Source organism: Mauremys reevesii, linkage group 18 (genome assembly GCF_016161935.1).
Source record: "Mauremys reevesii isolate NIE-2019 linkage group 18, ASM1616193v1, whole genome shotgun sequence".
In the NCBI taxonomy this organism is placed as follows: Eukaryota; Metazoa; Chordata; order Testudines; family Geoemydidae; genus Mauremys; species Mauremys reevesii.
The window spans coordinates 7,696,492-7,714,105 of record NC_052640.1 but is presented as its reverse complement, the minus strand read 5'-3'; the positions used below and the strand labels follow the sequence as shown (position 1 = coordinate 7,714,105).

General features: G+C 44.3%; 1 protein-coding gene and 1 long non-coding RNA gene across 14 annotated transcripts in view; one reads left to right on the top strand and one right to left on the bottom strand.

Moving 5' to 3' along the window:
* Positions 1-17,614, top strand: part of PITPNM2 (phosphatidylinositol transfer protein membrane associated 2) — a 197,565-nt gene that overhangs the window by 168,712 nt on the left and 11,239 nt on the right. For 8 of the 13 annotated variants that reach the window (XM_039505367.1, XM_039505373.1, XM_039505372.1 and 5 more), the window contains 4 exons: positions 4,500-4,664; positions 8,649-8,861; positions 11,662-11,810; positions 16,471-16,587. In XM_039505367.1, coding sequence (XP_039361301.1) covers positions 4,500-4,664; positions 8,649-8,861; positions 11,662-11,810; positions 16,471-16,587 — 644 coding nt within the window. The remainder of the gene's footprint in view (positions 1-4,499; positions 4,665-8,648; positions 8,862-11,661; positions 11,811-16,470; positions 16,588-17,614) is intronic. The other 5 variants (XM_039505374.1, XM_039505376.1, XM_039505378.1 and 2 more) reach the window with 3 other exon arrangements.
* On the bottom strand, positions 864-12,309 carry LOC120386251. The gene is made up of 3 exons (XR_005589607.1): positions 12,043-12,309; positions 6,842-6,988; positions 864-1,066 (listed from the first exon to the last, which is right to left on the bottom strand). It is a non-coding gene; the product is annotated as an uncharacterized LOC120386251 (long non-coding RNA).

Genomic DNA, 17,614 nt, shown 5'->3' with positions numbered 1-17,614 from the left:
CCGAGCTGAACTCGACCTTTCCCCCCCCAGTGCAGGTGCAAGATAAGATCTTGAAATTGAATTATTTAGCTAGGCTGCAGCTCAATCAACTGAAATGGAGCTCAGGAAGTTAGGCTATATCTACACTAGGGGAAAAGATCAGGCTTAGCCAACACATGTTAGCTGAGTCCAACCTAAACTCAGCGCTTTTCCGAGTCAGGATAAAGTCTCTGAGTCCGAGGGGTTGTACAGCTGAGCTCTGCTGTGTGTTTGCTGATTTAATGGAGAGCTGTTCCCATCACACACATCCAGGCCCTGTTGCTGTATCACTCTGTTATAGGAGGGCTGTGGGCCCCATAAGGCATTGTAGAAACACATGGTAAGAGACCCCTGCCCCAGAGCACTTACAATCTAATAGATAAGCCAGACAAAGGCTAGGAGGGGAAACAGGTGCAGAAAGGGGAAGTGACATGCTCAGGGTCACACAGCAGATTAGTGTCAGAGGTGGAAATGGAGCCCATGACACGTGTGTCCCACTCCAGCGTCCCTGTCCACTGGACCACGCCAGATCTCCATTCAGTTCCGAACTGTAATCAGCTCCCACACTTGACTTGTGCCCCTTTTTGGAATGTGGCTTCAGTGTGTTTCCTTTCTATAAATCTTTTATTGAAGGAAGTGCCAGTAGGACCATGAGACTGCTGCAAAGTGTGGCACGGTGAGACATGCTGCAGTACAGACGCTGTGCAGCAACCTTGATAGCTGGCAGCTCAAGGCAAAATGGAAAGAGGAGGGAAGTGAGGGGAGCGTACATCAGAGGAGAGGGTGACACTAGCAGAGGCCTTTCAGGCTGAACTCATACAGTGTATGAAACACAAAGTGTCAGGGTCAGACTCCAACTGGGCCCTAGACACTGACAGTCCATATGGCTTTACATTGATCAGCTTGTAGCCTTTTTTTCCTGCAGAGCACTGAAATAATCTTACCAACATTTAAGTCCATGTTCTACTGCTTTCAGCCATTCTCTTTCCCGCCAGAATGGCATAGTTCACGTCAGTTGTGTGCCAGAGCCTGTGTTAACTGCAGGTATCTAAGAAAGCACAAATGTTTGGAGTTCCAGTTAGCAAGTCAGTTGCACTAGGCTTATGGGCTTCTTGGATCACTATTTAGATGACTCATTTGTGCGCTTGCTAATACACCAGACTGACCACATCCAAGGATATTTAATTTCCAGTTAGATCATTTCCCACACAGTTGAAATAAATAATTTACAGTAGGGCTGTCAATTAATAGCAGTTAACTCACATCATTGACTCAAAAAATTAATCGCTATTAAAAAGTTAATTGCGATTAATCAAATTTTTAATCGCACTGTTAAACAATAGAATACTAATTGAAATTTATTTAATATTTTTGAATGTTTTTCTACATTTTCAAATATATTGATTTCAGTTACAACACAGAATACAAAGTGTACACTGCTCACTTTATATTATTTTTATTACAAGTATTTGCATTGTAAAAATGATAAAAGAAACAGTATTTTTCAATTCACCTCATAAGTACTGTAGTGCAATCTCTTGATCATGAAAGTGCAACTTACAATTGTAGTTGTTTTTTTTTGTTACACAACTGCATTCAAAAACAAAACAATGTAAAACTTTAGAGTCTACAAGTCCACTCAGTTCTACTTCTAGTTCAGCCAATCGCTAAGACAAACAAGTTTGTTTACATTTACAGGAGATAATGCTGCCCACTTCTTTTTTACAATGTCACCAGAAAGTGAGAACAGGCATTCTCATGGGACTTTTGTAGCCGGTGTTGCAAGGTATTTACATGCCAGAGATGCTAAACATTTGTATGCCCCTTCATGCTTCGGCCACCATTCTAGAGGACATGCTTCCATGCTGATGACGCTCGTTAAAAAAATGTGTTAATTAAATTTGTGACTCAACTCCTTGGGGGAGAATTGTACATCTCCAGCTCTATTTCACCCGCATTCTGGCACATATTTCATGTTATAGTAGTCTCGGATGATGACTCAGCACATGTTGTTCATTTTAAGAACACTTTCTCTGCAGATTTCACAAAACGCAAAGAAGGTACCAATGTGAGATTTCTAAAGATAGCTACAGCACTCAAACCAAGGTTTAAGAATCTGAAGTGCCTTCCAGAATCTGAGAGGGACGAGGTGTGGAGCTTGCTTTCAGAAGTCTTAAAAGAGCAACACTCCAATGCGGAAACTACAGAACCCGAACCACCAAAAAAGAAAATCAACCTTCTGCTGGTGGCATCTGACTCAGATGATGAAAATGAACATGCATCGGTCCGCATTGCTTTGGACTGTTGTTGAGCAGAACCTGTCATCAGCGTGGATGCATGTCCCCTGGAATGGTGGTTGAAGCATTAAGGGACATATGAATCTTCAGCACATGAAGTGGGCTGCATTATCTCCTGCAAATGAAAACAAACTTGTTTGTCTCAGCGATTAGCTGAACAAAAAAATAGGACTGGGTGGACGTGTAGGCTCTAAAGTTTAACATTGTTTTATTTTTGAATGCAGGGCTTTTTGTACATAATTCTACATTTGTAAGTTCAACTTTCATGATAAAGAGATTGCACTACAGTACCCGTATTAGGCTAATTGAAAAATGCTATTTTTGTTTTTTACAGTGCAAATATTTGTAATAAAAATAAATATAAAGTGAGCACTGTACACTTCGTATTCTGTTATAATTGAAATCAATATATTTGAAAATGTAGAAAACATCCCAAAATATTTAAATAAATGGTATTCTGTTATCGTTTAACAGTGCGATTAATCTCAATTGATTTTTTTAATCACTTGACAGCCCTGATTTACTGCTGACTTTTGTTGCTGGGGGAGGCACTTTCCTCCTCCTTTTGTGCCTGCTTGCACAAAATCGGTTGATAGTTGTGAATAAAGTTCAGATGCTGATATTCCAATTCTCCAGTGATGGGCAGCAGTGTAGAACTTTAGATAAAAGTGCAAACTCACCTGCTTGCTTTCCATATCAGCTTTGCATTCCATTATGTTGCACTTACAGGGCATAGTTTCTTTAAATTGAGGATATCCGTGTGCATCACAGACATTAATTCTGCCTTGCAATACCTCTGTAGGGTTGGTAGGTATTGTTATAAGCAAATTACAGGTAGGAAAATGAGACACACAAGTTAAGTGTGGCTTTAAGTGAGTCACAGCAAGTCAGTGGAACAGCTGGGAAAAGAACCCAAGAGTCACCTTCACTCCCAATCTGCTGTGCTAGCCACTAGGTAACACTGCCTTCCCCGTGCTTTAAAATGTTTTTAATGTATAGTTTTTCCTACAGAAAAGCAGGATTGCCCAGTAGATCCACATAAAGCTCACAGTTTCTCAGGTACATGCATTATAGAACTAATTTCTCACTAATAATACGTATGTACACACACACGTACACACACGCACGCATTCCATACGAGTGTGATTTTTACTCCTGAAGGATAAGGCCAAACTTTTTAAACTTGGGGGCCTAAAGTTGTGCTCCTAAATCCAGATTTTAGGTACCTCAATAAAAGTGGCCTGATTTTCAAAAAGGCTGACCACCCCCAAATGCCATTTAAATTACAGGGAAATTTGAGTGCTCAATACCCATTCTACTTTTACTGAGAGGCCTAAATATGGAGTTAGGAGCCTGACTGGAGGCCTTCCGTTTCACAAAAGGTGGCTGTATTTTTTTAGTAACTAAGGGTATGTCTACACCACAGCCGGAGATGTGATTGCAGTGTGAATAGGCAGCCCCACACTAGCTTTAATCTAGCTACCGCAGCTAAAAATATCAGAGAGACAGTGGCACAGGCCAGCAACGCTAGTACATACCCAAGGTTTTGGGTGGGCTTGTACAGCCCACGTTAAAGCCCGTGCCGCTGCGTCTTCGTTGCCGTTAGCCGGGCTACGTAGGTTGAAACTAGCCTGGGCATGTCTGCCTGAGCTTCAGTCACACCTTGGATTGCAATGTAAACACACCTTAAATACAAGTCCAACATGAGGACCACCCTTGCATGACAATATCTCCCCCTGAAACTTTCCCCTTTAGTTTAAAAGATGCTATAAAATTAGTATCTCCCAAATTAAGTTTTTTACCTTCTGCCCTTTCCCCCCATTGTTCTGGCTAAATGTGAATATATAAAGCTGTATATATTCACATGGGTCTGCATGATACATCTTTCTATTCTTGCCACTCAAGCAAACCTTTCCTGATTTGGTTTGGTTTAAACTGATTCTTTTGCTTTTCTCAATTGGACAATGAAATGCTAGATGCCAACTCTCCTTTTGCCTGCTCTGGTGTTTTCTTTCTTTTCAAAATAGAGCTGAGATGAAATGTGTTTTCCTTCCAATTGGTTTGAAAGGTTTTGCATCTGAAAGCCAATCATTGCCTTGTTTGCCTCCTTTTCTCCTCTTGATTTTGTCTTGCCTGGTCTGTCTGTTGGTCTAATATTTTGATTTCCCTGTTTCGACTTCATAGCAGATGTTGTTCAGTCTCATGGTGCAGTCTTCATGGAAAATGCGTCCCTTTCCACCCCCATTACAACCCCTCAGTTCAGGGGATTCCGGAGGGCCAGTGAGATCAGCATTGCCAGCCAGGTCTCAGGAATGGCAGACAGTTACACTGCTTCCAACATAGCTAACAGTAAGTGTTTCGCACCCTCCAAGATTTCTTCTCACTGTAGCACTAAAGTAGCAGCACCACACACCAGGCTGACCTCAATGTATAGGACAGACCCGTAGAACTGTTCTTTCTGTCTTTATTTTGTGTGTGTGTTTTTAACGTATAGCCTGGTTTGGAGTTAGCCACTGTATTGCTCCATGATCCTTCAAACTCCACACTGTGCAGTGTTATCAAATACGAAGGGTTGGGGAGAACAGGACACTGAGGGTATTTCCTGCTATTGACCGTGTTTCCTGGTGAGGGTCAGGCATAACACCTGCCGGTCCTCCCCATTGCTTGCTTAATTCAGTCTAATAGCAGCAGCACAGAACATCAAACTGCATGGCCAAGGGTCTTCTTTGAAAAGCATTTTGCTCCTTGTTAAAGGAAAACAGCTTCCTTGGCTATTGCAAAGGATGTGCTCTCCGATCCATTGTAAAGCTGATCCCTTCCTGAATAGCAAGAAGAATATACATACTTACATCTGAGTGGTGGTGTTACTATTTATTATTATCTGTACCAATGTCATAACTTGTTGTATTTGTGTTACACTCGCCTGTCCTTTGTAATTGAGGTGTGAATGCAATAGTTTGACCAACCTTTTTTCCCCATGGGAAAACTGATCTAATTTGAACCTTTGAAACTGATGTCTGCAAAAATGGAGGTCCCTTATTCCAGATATTCATGGGTGAACCATCGGGCTGTTTGTCCTCTTAATTTCTTGTTACAATAGTTGCATGTTTTGTTTAAATGTATTCTCCTAAAATACAGTGCGCCTTGTTAGCAGGTAGGATTGGAATAGGGAGGATTTGAGCCCTACAAGGTTTCCATGAATTCCAGCAGTGAGGAGTCAAACATCGCTGAAGACTTAGACAGGAGGTGGGGCTGAACCAGAATGTCTGGGGCTGTTTAAATCCCATATCTGAATTTGATGGCAAGAGTCAGTCTCTGCTTTTAGCTGGGAGCCCTGCAGTAAGGGAGGATAACGAATGTAATTGCTTGTCTGAGGCGGTTTTCAATGATTAATAAGAAGTTGGAACTATTCCACCTAAGCCCAATTTTATCATTGTCAGTGACACATTGTTAATGCACCCTTAGGAAGAACAGATGCCTACAATTATAATACAGTGGGCTGCCACTATATTATGCATGTTGGAGTGATTATGGGCATAAATTGTTCATGTATAAAAGATAATTGATAACCTTGAACAACCACTGGCCCCTGTGCATCATTAAGGAATCAAACAGTACGTCTAGTCTTCAGCTGAGAATTGTGATCTGTGCAACTGGTATATGATCAGCACTTTTCAATAACTAATGTAAGATCTGACAGGTGGCACATTACATATTATTTAAAGGTAATGCGCAAAGGGGAAAAAACTGTGTGTGTGTCGTGTGTCTCCCCCCTCCCCCTTTTTTTGGGCTGTTTCCTGTTTTTAAAAAAAGTCGGGGGGGAGGAATGAAGTTTTCTTGTTGTTTGGTTCACACATTAGAAATTCAGCTCATATTTTGCCCAAAGGACTAGAGATTTAGCAAAATGATGACATTGCAAGAACCAAAGCTGAGCAACAGAGTGTGGAAGAGGTTTCTGGTCAGATTGAGTTAAAAAAATTTTTTGTCAAGGCCCAATTAACGTCAATGACTAAGAAATCTTTTGGCGAAAGGCAGCCTTTGCTAAAAATTCACCCTCTTCCTCCTCTCTATTAAGGTGTGAGTGTTAACAATAGACATTCTTTGCGACCCCCCAACAAATCAGCCAGAAAAGCTAGACCAGCCCAACACTGATGTTCCTGATACTGCTAAGGCAAAAACCCAAAAAGAATTTTTTAAAAACAAAAAACCTTTGAGAAGCTGGAAGGAAGCCAAAACCCCCAAGGCACAATCCCGGTTTTAAAAAATACTTGTGCATGTCACCTTTAGTGGACCAGTAGGCTTTGAACAATTACGTTTATAATTAAACACTAAGGTTTTTAGTTCCTCCTCAGGTAAATATCATAATGTGAAGTAAAATGTGTAGGCTGGGACATTCAACAGAGCTCAAGGCTTGTAGGTTCCTGACTCCCATTGAAATCTGCCCAACTCTCTTCTGCATCTTTGACTATTCCAGCTTTAAACAACAAACAAAGGGGGCACCTGCTCTTCTGGATATGTGCACGTACCTCCTCTGAGCGCTTGGCCAAGTGCAGTGCGTGGTCTGTGCACAGGATTGGGAAATAGGAGTTCCCAAATCCTCCTGCTGTCTCTGAGACTGACTCCCTCGGTAGCTTTGGGCAAGTCATGGAATCACCCTGCCTCAGTTTCCCCATCTGTAAAACAGGAATAATAATATTACCCTCCTTATGGGCATGTGACGATGAATCAGTTAATGCATCTAACGTACTTTGACCCTGAAAAGCAGTATATCTAGGATTTCTGCATGCACCCCGTGTTTATGCCATGTAACATTTTTGTGCATATGTCACAGTGGGGTTGAGTAGCTTCTTATTTTCTTTGGCCAAATGTCAGTGTGTGGCGAGAATTAACTACCTGCACTTTAACAAATGGGGTTTTCCTTTCTTAAGGAGAGGATTTTTTTTTTAATCGTATCAGAGCAAATACACAAAACACACAGTGGGATTGCACAATGAAATGTGTTATGCCTCGCTACATGTTAATCTGTCTGGGTAGAAGGTTCCTTACCAGGGGGTTTGTTTTGTGCACGTTTCATACCCCAAGGTAATTGCTGAGCTCAGCCAGTCAGGAAGGTAAATCCTGGAGGAGGAGGAGTCAAGTGTTGATTATTAAATATGTATCTCATGGTAGCGCCCCAAGGTCCCCATCAGGATCAGGGCCCCAGTGTGCTGGGACCTACACAAACACAGAACGAGGCAATTGCTGCCTTCAGGTGTTGACAAGCTGAATAAAGCCTTAGTGTAAATATCCAACATTTCCCTGCCCTGGGGAAGGGAAACTGTGCAGACAGTGTGGGTCAAATTCATGAATCCACAAGCTCTGATGGCGTTGCACCAGGGGATGGATTTGGCTAGCATTCTTCAGGCTGCCAGCTGCCTTCATTAGACGAAGGTGGGAACAATGTGTGCCCCTGCTCATGCCTACATAACCCCATTGACCTCAGCGGGATTGCTGGAGTTTAATGGAGAAAGCAGAATCTAGCTCGTCAGATGAAAGCTGGGGCTTTTGTATTGGACGGAAAGATGCCCTCTTAAAAATAACTTCCCTCCTTCATTTCTGCATGTGTTGCTGAATAGAAGAGTTGACCTCCCCACCCCCGTTTGTTTGATTACTAAGACGTCTGTTTGCAACGTGATTTTTGTCTTCCTGCACGGATGGCCTCTAGAGCCAGGAATGTAGCAGTGAAGGTTTTGACTTTTGTCTCATTGTGAAAGGGCCCGTCCTCAGCAAGCACTTGAGTTAGGCCTTCCAAATACATTTCCATCTCTCGATCCCTTCCAGGGCCAGCTTCAGATACTGGGAACAAGCCACTGTGATTCCGTTGCGTGAAGTCCAGTGAGAATCCGCAACATGGGACTCCACAGCCCTGCGTCCTGGCATGGCACTGTAGAGTGGTGGGGGATAGCTAACTGGGGATGCAAAGGCTTAGCCCCTCCTCCCCACAGAAAAACAACATCCTCTCAACAGTGGCAGCAGCTGTGCAGCCATTGAGTTGGGGAGAGAAGATTCCCAGCTGTATACCTCCTTAGATCTTCACCATAAAGCAGGCTACTCAAGGTGGCAGGTGGTCAGTCTTCATCTCTTTATAAGGAAAGAGATGTAAATGCTTAATTTCAACTCCAAAACAATAGTTCTCACACATGGGATCGCAATCTTGTTTCTTTAATCTATGCGTCTTTTCCATCACAATGTTAATTCCTGGAGGACAAAACTGATGTGTTCCGCATGTGCGTGCTGTGATAATAAGTGTGGGTTTTTGTCTGTGTGTGTGTGTTTTTAATTTTGTTCCTTTAGAAAACAAAAATCATCTTAACCATGCCAGAGGAGGATTTAGCTTTCTGTCCCAACTTGCGCTCCCTCACAAATCCCCCACCCAAGCCTCGCCCAAGAGACGTAGGCAACGTAAACATGAAATACCCCAGAATCATTTAGGAAGAAGGCTTGAGGGGCCATCAAGTTGGGATCCGGACTATATTCTACAAATACCAGATCTGGACATCAAGAAAGGTATTCAGGAGAGGGGACTTATCTATCCAACTAATCTCCTACATCATCTAACCAGGGCAGTTCTCTTCTCCAGAGGAAATCTGTTTGCTTTCTCCTTTCACCAAGGGCCCTCGCAAACTTAGCACTATTTAACAAATACTTGTTTTCATATTGCTTGAAAGAGTAACAGCAGCACTGCTAACAGCTGGCGATGGCACAAACTCTTGTAGACAAGACATGTGAGAGCAAGTGCACTGGCCCACAGCCTCTGTTGCAATCTCTTCCTAGCACGAAGGCGTTAATCCTGGCTGTTCGGTACAAAGACTCTGAAATTAACCGAGAATAGGTCTTTCCTGAGAAATGGAAAGTTGGATCTTTACCAATAACTGGGACTTTACCAGTAACTGGTGATTCCATAGCCGGAAACACAAGCAGAATATCATGTCTTTTGATAGGTCAATATCTCTGTATAAATTGTGTGTCAAATCCTGTGCTGAGCAGGGAAAGCAGAGTAACCGAACTGGCACATCTATACTCGGAAAAGGCAGCACCTGTATTCTATCTGCCAGCAGCCCCTCCTGCCCATTATTCTTGCTCGAATCAGGAGTAGTTGGCATGGGGAAGCATGGTTCATAGCCACCATTGCTGGACCAGGGGGCATATACACATACCAGCGCCGTACCTCAGATCACCCTGCTGTGGCTCCTGCCAGGACAGCCCGCAGAGGAATCGTCTGCTCATTTGTGGAAAGAGAGGGCAACTCTTCCCTTGAGGCCAGATTTTCAGCTGAGGTGTCTGCTTGGTGGCAGCTATCACATCCCCTCCCATGTCAGGCTGTCTCGTTTTTGTGTCTGGTGCCTTACTGGAGAACCAGCAAAGCTATTCTAGTGAATCCCAAGCTCCTTTTCCAAGCCCAAGCTTGCTACTTGCATGCTGATGTAACTCCTCCTAACACCACTGCTCTGGGGTCTCTACATCTCCTTCTGTGGGTGCTTTTTCATCACAAAGCATCATCAAGGCTGCCTGCATCTAGAAAGTCGGCCTCTTGCTTTTGGCACTGAAATCTGTGCGCCGAAACGCTCTCGCTCTGACCTGTTTGAACAGGTGATTCCGTGGTTATTTACAATGGAGCTCAGTGTGGGGTTAAACCGGGGCAGTGCCCCAGTCGGGTAAGTGTGACAGGCACTGGCCAGGTGTCACTTGTGGGCTGCCAGTGGGTCTCAAACTGTGCTCTTGCAGAAGGAAATATTCTGAAGAGCAACACTGGGGAGTGGGATCTGGGCAGTGGGGGTGAGGCATGGGAGGGAATGTGGAACCATTTTACAGGGAAGAAGTTGGGAACCCTCTGGTCTAGCTGAAGGATCTGACTGGCTGTTCCTTGTGTTTTGGTGGTGATCTGTGCGTAAACTGCCGCCATTGAGCACCTCCGCTTCACCACCTCACTCCCATTGATATCCCTGCAGTGTGGCTCTGGTACTAGAAGAGAGAATGACTTGGTATTAAAATACGGTCATTGACTTTTCTGCTGGGTTTTAAATTACCCTGTAGCCCCCCATCCCAGTAGATGCTGATGAAGCTTGGAGATTCGTCCATAGCTTCACCGTTTAATGCCCCATCCTCAAAGCTCACCAGAGCCTCTGTTCTGAGAGCTGCAGGGTTTAGGGACTCTTCCCTGGTTCTCTTGTTGGGCTGGAGGGTTGATTGTGAAGACACTCGCTCCTGCAGAGGCTGAGCAAGTTGCTTCAGTAGCCCTCCAGAGGCTGGCTGCCTGCAGAGTGGTGGTGGTGGTGGTGGGTGATGACTGCTTCACCATGGGCCTTTCTCATAATCCAGTCTCTTTCCCCCTCCCAGTGGTTCGCTCACATCTTTCCATAGCAGCTAACCTGTGGCTCCATTGCCTTTATATTGTTCACTTCTGCTTCTGATATTAATAATAAAATATGGGATTTTAACTCTCTCTGGGTTTGAGAGGGTTTGTGCCTCAGTGAAAATTAAAGGGAAACATGCCGTTTGTTTAGTTTTTTGCCTTTAACAGCATCTGCTAGCCTCTGCTTAAAGCAGACCCATGGAGCTGAACATGACTCAGGTATATGTGTGCAGTGTTGTTGTGGCTGTGTCGGTCCCAGGATATTAGACACACAAGGTGGGTGAGGCAATAGCTTTTATTGGACCAACTTCTGTTGATGAGGGAGACAAGCTTTTGAGCTTACACGGAGCTCTTCAGGTCTGGGGAAGGTTGCAGTACGTAGACACATCCCTGGCTCTCCCCCGTCCCACCTCCAGGGCAGACTCCTTTTATTCCATTTTTGCTGTACGGATTGAGAGGTTTGTTTGAGCCTCATCACCACGGCATCAGCACATTGTCACAAACTCACTGTGAGTGGGAATGACCCTGCACTGGGGACACCCACTGGCTGTCCCCAGGGGCCTTGATGACATGTACATGCCCCGTCTAATCTGAAAGTTATTTTGATTATTGCTATTCTAGTATCCACAAGAGACTCCAGGGTATGTATTAATGGCCTCTAATACCCTGGCTGGACATGGAGTCACCAGCCTTTGATCCGTGCCTGTGGATTAATGGCTAGTGACGGCCTCCTCCAGGGATATCCTGTTTGATTTAATAAAGGAGATGTCATGCTCTGTGCCTTGTACAATCCTTGGGTGGCTCATTAATACTTTTGAGCCCTGTTCAAAGTTTGCTCCATCTTAACAATAAGATGAACGGGGAAAGAATTGCCCAGCGCAAGGACCTATGGCCTAAGGTTAACATTGAAAACAGCTCGCTCCTCTCTTTTTAACGAGCCTTTTCTTTCATTAGTTGCTGCCAGATGGTGGGGAACAAAAAGAATAGACTATGCCCTTTACTGTCCCGATGCACTGACTGCCTTTCCAACGGTAGCCTTACCACACCTCTTCCATGCAAGCTACTGGGAATCGACAGATGTAGTCTCCTTCCTGCTGAGACAGGTATCGTAAATATTTCATGCTTCTCTCTCTTCTCCCTTGTGCCTAACTTTTGTTGGAAAGTATTTTGGAGTCTATTTTTGCCTTGCTGCACCCTCCAGAATAACTGTTGTTGACACTAATGAGGGCTTGTTGTATATATGGAGGGGGGGAATGTACACTTCACAACTGCAGAGCCATCTTCGTTCCTTTCCCATGCTGTGTCAAATACAGCTGCATTGCAAATAATACTTACTGCTATGCACAGTCTCTTCATGGAAACCACCAAATCACACGTGACTTGCTTGGAGCTGGCTTTTGTGACTGGAGCAGGTTCTTGGAGAGAGGTTCACTAATGATCTGAATCATTTGGAGTCAATCTGGGCCCATTTCATATCATAGTCTTGCAGCATTGCATGATTTTGAGGCAAAAACCAGGTGATGCTTGCCTGTTTGAATTGAACTTTGCTTTGAATGTTTACATCCTTTCAAACCCGAAGCTCAAAGGGAAGCTCTCGGTGCAAACCCTACATGGAATGAAACCGAAGGAAAAGTTTGTACAAGTTTCAGACTTGGGTTGCTAAGTTAAAGTGTTCAATCCTCCATTTGGGCTCTCAATTAACACTTAAACACCCCTAGGGCTACAGATTTTTGCTTCAAGATCCAGAACTTGGTACCACAATTCCAATTACTTCTCATGGGGTTAGGTGAATAACAAATGATGGTTTCTGGACCATCACATTTTGGATTCTTTCAGTTTAACTTTGGTGACACATTTAAATTTTGCAAAATCACATTTTTTTCTAAAACCAGTGGGGATATTTCCCTTTCAAACAAACAAACATTGAAAATAGTTGTTTTCCCGGAAGTGCATGAAACCCAAAAATAGCAGTACTAAGACCCCAGAGGTGAAAACAACCATGAACAAAAGGGGGACACGTTCTTCTTGATTGCCCTTGTCCACCTGGAGAGAAATGCAAAGAGTAAACAAGGAGCATAAATAGTTAAAGAAGAAAGAAACTTGCTAGCTTGTGACATGTGGGCCAATGTTTTCAAATCAGGGGCCTAAAGTTGAGCTCCTAGATTTATGCTTAGGCAGCTAAATCGATGTAGCCTGATTTTTTTTTAGAGACCCCGAATACCACACGTCCCACTGAAGTCAGTGGGAGCTGCAATTGCTTAACCCCTGTGAATTTTGGTTCTCTCAATATAGATTTAGAAGCCCCAACTTTAGCCCCCAGGGTTTGAAAGCTCTTGCCAGGATTATTAAGTTGACAATGTACCTTTAAAGCACAGTGCATTGTCAGAGCATAACGATCCCTCGCTGCAACACAAACCTTGCGCTCCGCAGAGATAAAACACAAGAGCCCAAAGGGCTGCTCTAGTGACCATATTGCTGTGGCCCAACATCATTCATTTCTAAAACTCAAGCAGAGATGTTCTCTGTCATCTTCATCACAGCTGAGAGGGGCTGCTTCTGTGGATTGCAACCCGCTGGCCGTGTCCTTCCAGATGCACAATGGGCTGGAGTCTCCTCTCTTCCTCCTTTCCCTGCCCCAAGTTCTTTCCCTGATCAGGATTTGGAAACATCTTTTCATTCGGTGCCTCTTCTGTCAGGTGCTAGCGAGAGGCTAGGTCACCCAGTACGAAGGGACAGTCTAGGATCATCACTCCGCAGACTGTAGCTGAACTGGGTCCAGTTGTATCCATTTTGGTTCTGCCCCCGTTCATTCTGAATTGCCAGTGGCATGGTGCTGGAGCATTCAGAGGAGATCTGCCCACTTGGGGTCCCTTCTGCCAGGAAAAACTCCAGGGGACCCTGTGCTGAAGGATGGTGAATAATTATTTAATCCCAGGACCCTGATTTTATGCTCCGACTCCTTTTAGTCTAAACCTTTGAACTGGCTTAAGTGAAGTACTAGCACCCTCACCTCTGCAGCTACTCAGCACCGGGTCGGATCCAGCTCCTCAGATTGGCCTGGGTTTGCTGTGTATTAGCTCAGCTGGTTAAATTACCCCAGCTCTGTTGCAGCATATCTGACTGCAGCTCTCCGTTATTTATAGCCCTCTATTGGCAAACTCTTTTTCATTGCTGTCGTCCAAGTCTGTCGTTCGGTTCCATAACAACGGGGATGTTAGCACTGGTGGCTGCAGTACCCTGGTATTAACCGATCTCGACCCTTCATGCCCTGCCCTGTCTCTGGTTTCCAACCCAGTGGACCAATGTTGCACTCACGTGCCGTGTCTCCTCATTTTGAACAGTAGGCTCCAGTGTGGAACTTTGCCTAAACGGCTGCAGGAAGGAAACGGGGTGTGTGTGTGTCAGAGCCTTAAAGAGTCTAACACACAAAATATTCTGTTCTAGAAATAGCCCAGCCAGTTACTCAGAATGCAACGAGAACATGTTTGTGTAAGGCAGTGTGTGACTTTCTATCTTGTGGCATGAAAAATATCCTTGCCATCCATTCACAGCCCTGGAGCTCAGCAGCGGCTGCCTCTGCAGTGCTGTTTATTTAGCCTTGTCTCTCTCCATTGCCCCACCTCTGCTTTTAGAGCATTATCTTTCTCAATCCCCACCCTCTCCCTGTTCTTCTAAGGCCCTGTGCCTCCATCCCTCTATTCAACAGCCTAGAATGCCAGCACTGGAAAGCTAATCACAGGGACATGATTTTAATCCTCATTGAAAGGCGTTCCGGACAAAGTTAAAAGGAAGCTAGCAAGTAGTTTTAGGCCCAAAACCTAAACAAATAAACCCAAATATGATCAGAAACATTTTCACGATTTAAATTTCTCATCAGTGAAGGCCATTATTTTATTCATCCCCTTAGCTTTTCATTCCCAACAGCACTGGGGGGGAGGTGGAGGTGGGGCAGGTGGATTAGGAGAACCAGGAGGTGAAACTGACCAGTCTAGTTTTGCTGTGAGTGAAATGGAAAAATGAAACAAACAGTCTAAATTCTGCAAAGTAAACTGGCCTATCAGATTGCTTCAGTTCTAATCTACATGGGGCAAATGGTAACACGTAAGGGAATGTGTGAGGTTTTAAAATATGTTTATTCACTTGACAGAGCCCCTTTCAGTCTTTGCATGGCCTGGAAAAAAATTGGAAAACAACCCATCTGATCATAGTACAACTCAAAATGCTCCGTGCAATCTCTCTGCCCAGTCCTTTTTTGTTTTCTGTGCGAGATTCCCCTCTTCTGGAACTGACCTAAGAACAGTCTAGCTGCAGTGCGAACCCAGGACATAACCCCATTTCCCTCTGCCATTTGATCCAGCCGGCAGATGTCCCCGAAGGTTGATCGTGAGCTTACCATAGGAAATTGGTGCACACTTTGCAAATCTCATTGTATCAGTCCGCTCGTCCCCATTCCAGTGCAGGAACATCACATGGACTTCTCCATGGACCCAGACAGCCAGAGCCCCATTCCTCTCCTGAACTCTGGTCTCCTACATCACAACACTGCTGGCCCAGTACTGAACTTGGCTTAATACCTAATGTCTTCATCAAAATGAGAGGAGCACAAGAAGCAAGACAGGAGAACGCCATGTGCAATATATTTAAATAGAAACACTAAATGACAGGCAACTGGGATTGACTCCAGCCCAATCAGGAAGCCTGCTGGGATCTTAGACCTCGCAGGGTCTAGCTTGCGCAGTGCAGTAGGACTGGAGGGGATAATGAGAATACGTCTGAAGAACAAGCCCGAGGAAGTGACACATGCAGACAAGCGAGCACAGTCGGAACAGGTAGCGATGGATCTGAATTACTGAAATGGCAAGCAGATAATGATTGGAAATGCGTATATGACTTGAGGACCTGGCAAGAAGGCAGGCAAGGCTGGAGCATACTCAGGCAAGACGGTGGCTGCAAACTGTAGGATTCCCTACAGAAGAGGCAGTTTTCTATAAGTACCTGAGTGCCAAAGTTCTTCCCCTGCAGTGCTTGCTGAATGAGCATTTTCCAAGGGCATCTTTTTGGACATGGTCTCAAGGAAGTACCAGCGTCTGGGGTGCCACAGCCTCTCAGTTCGTGTTAATTGAACATCTGGGACGAAATCCATCCCTCATATAAGCCCAGCGAAGCCAAGAGAGTTACACTAGCAGCCTAGCAGTTGTGTATCTGTGATCAGCTTCTGTGCTTCGTTGCCTTTGCTCCATTTTGTACTCAGCTTGTTAAACTCCCCTATCGTTCTTTCTGTTCCTGAACTCTTCCCAGACTCATTCCACTGTCTCTTCAGCCTTTTCTAGCTTCCCTCGGCTTCCTTTTCATCTCTCTCTCATTCTAGTCCTAACCATGCTTCACCAATAAACCCTTTCACACTTGCCCTCCTGTGTGCCTACTTATCATCTCAGTCGAAGGTTCCCTTTTATAGCTTCATCCCACTGGATATTAACTCAGCTCTGGCAACAACCTTTGCTGGCTCTAAAGATCACTTACATCATACAGTTATGGGAGGGCCAGAAAAATCTTGTAGGCTAACAGTGCAAATTTCCTGCAAGCAAAATTCTGTAAAGCTGCCTGCCCAGCAAATGCTGCGATTCCATCACATGCTTTGCAAACACAACAGAGAGGAATAAATACTAAAGCTGCAGCGGGTGCGTTCACTATGAAATTCCTGCAGCTCTTGAGTTTTAGCCAAGGTGCGTCATGAGTTGCTGATGGGGGCTGCTCTTTCCTTAGGTGATGAGACACGAAAACTCCAGCATTCTGGAACTGGATGGAAAGGAGGTCTCTGTATTCACTCCTTCAAAGCCCAGGGAGAAGTGGCTGCGCAAGAGGACGCATGTTAAGCTAAGGGTAATAGTGTTTCTATTACATGTCTTCCCAAGGGAAACTACTGTTAAACATGATTTGGCTGGATTTGGGCCTGTAATAAGAACAATTTTAAAGTTAACCAATATGGGTACAACTCTGTTACTGCCCATGGACAGCACAATTTCATGGGGCTGGAGAGATTGCATTGCAGTAATCGTATGTCAGTGAGATATCCCAGTTACAGATTTCTGGAAGAGATAGACACTCTCTGCCACAAGGTCTCCTCCCTATAAAATACTAAGTATTGGCTATAGGTCAAGAAAGGAGACGGAATTGTTTCAAAGCCTGGTGTCCTGAATTGTCTGTAGGGTAACTGTCATTCCCTGGAGTTCCTAATCCAGAGGATAAGAAGCTTTTCTGATTTCCATGCGCAGGAAGTTTGTTTAGCCAGTAATAATGTCAGTAGACTCCTGACGACAGTCATTTTGCCTCCTAATTTGAAGGTGCAACATACAGAATTTTGCACCACAAGGGATCAGATTTTCAAGGTGTTCTGTGTCACTGACTATACAGTATTTGTGACCGAAGGATCTGGAGTAGCACGACTAGCAAGTGACAGTATCATTGTGTGATATCATGGCATATGCATGCATGAAGGTCCACAAAGGACAACTGTAATTTTTGCAGACTCAAATTTTGCCTGTTAGGAGTGGCAGCAGGGAAACCAAGTAGAGGCCCCTTCTCAAATAATGCCCAGGATCAATTAATTGTAGGTGCAAATTCTACCATTTAGATGACTAGATAATTAACTGTACCCAGACATCAGCTGCTTGGCAAAATACATTAGGATCCACACCCACAATTGATGGTGGGTGCAAATCATGTGGCCATAAATTACTATAGCTAAAACGGAGACCAAGTGCAGAAGGCCCTTTAAAAGTCTTGTCTTAAATGTACAATACTTTTTTTTTCCTTAAAAATGTGTGGTGTTTAATATAGAGATATAATAGTGGTGGGGCGGGGGAGAGGATGTCATCAGAAGAAAATTACTCCTCCAAAAACTCCTGGT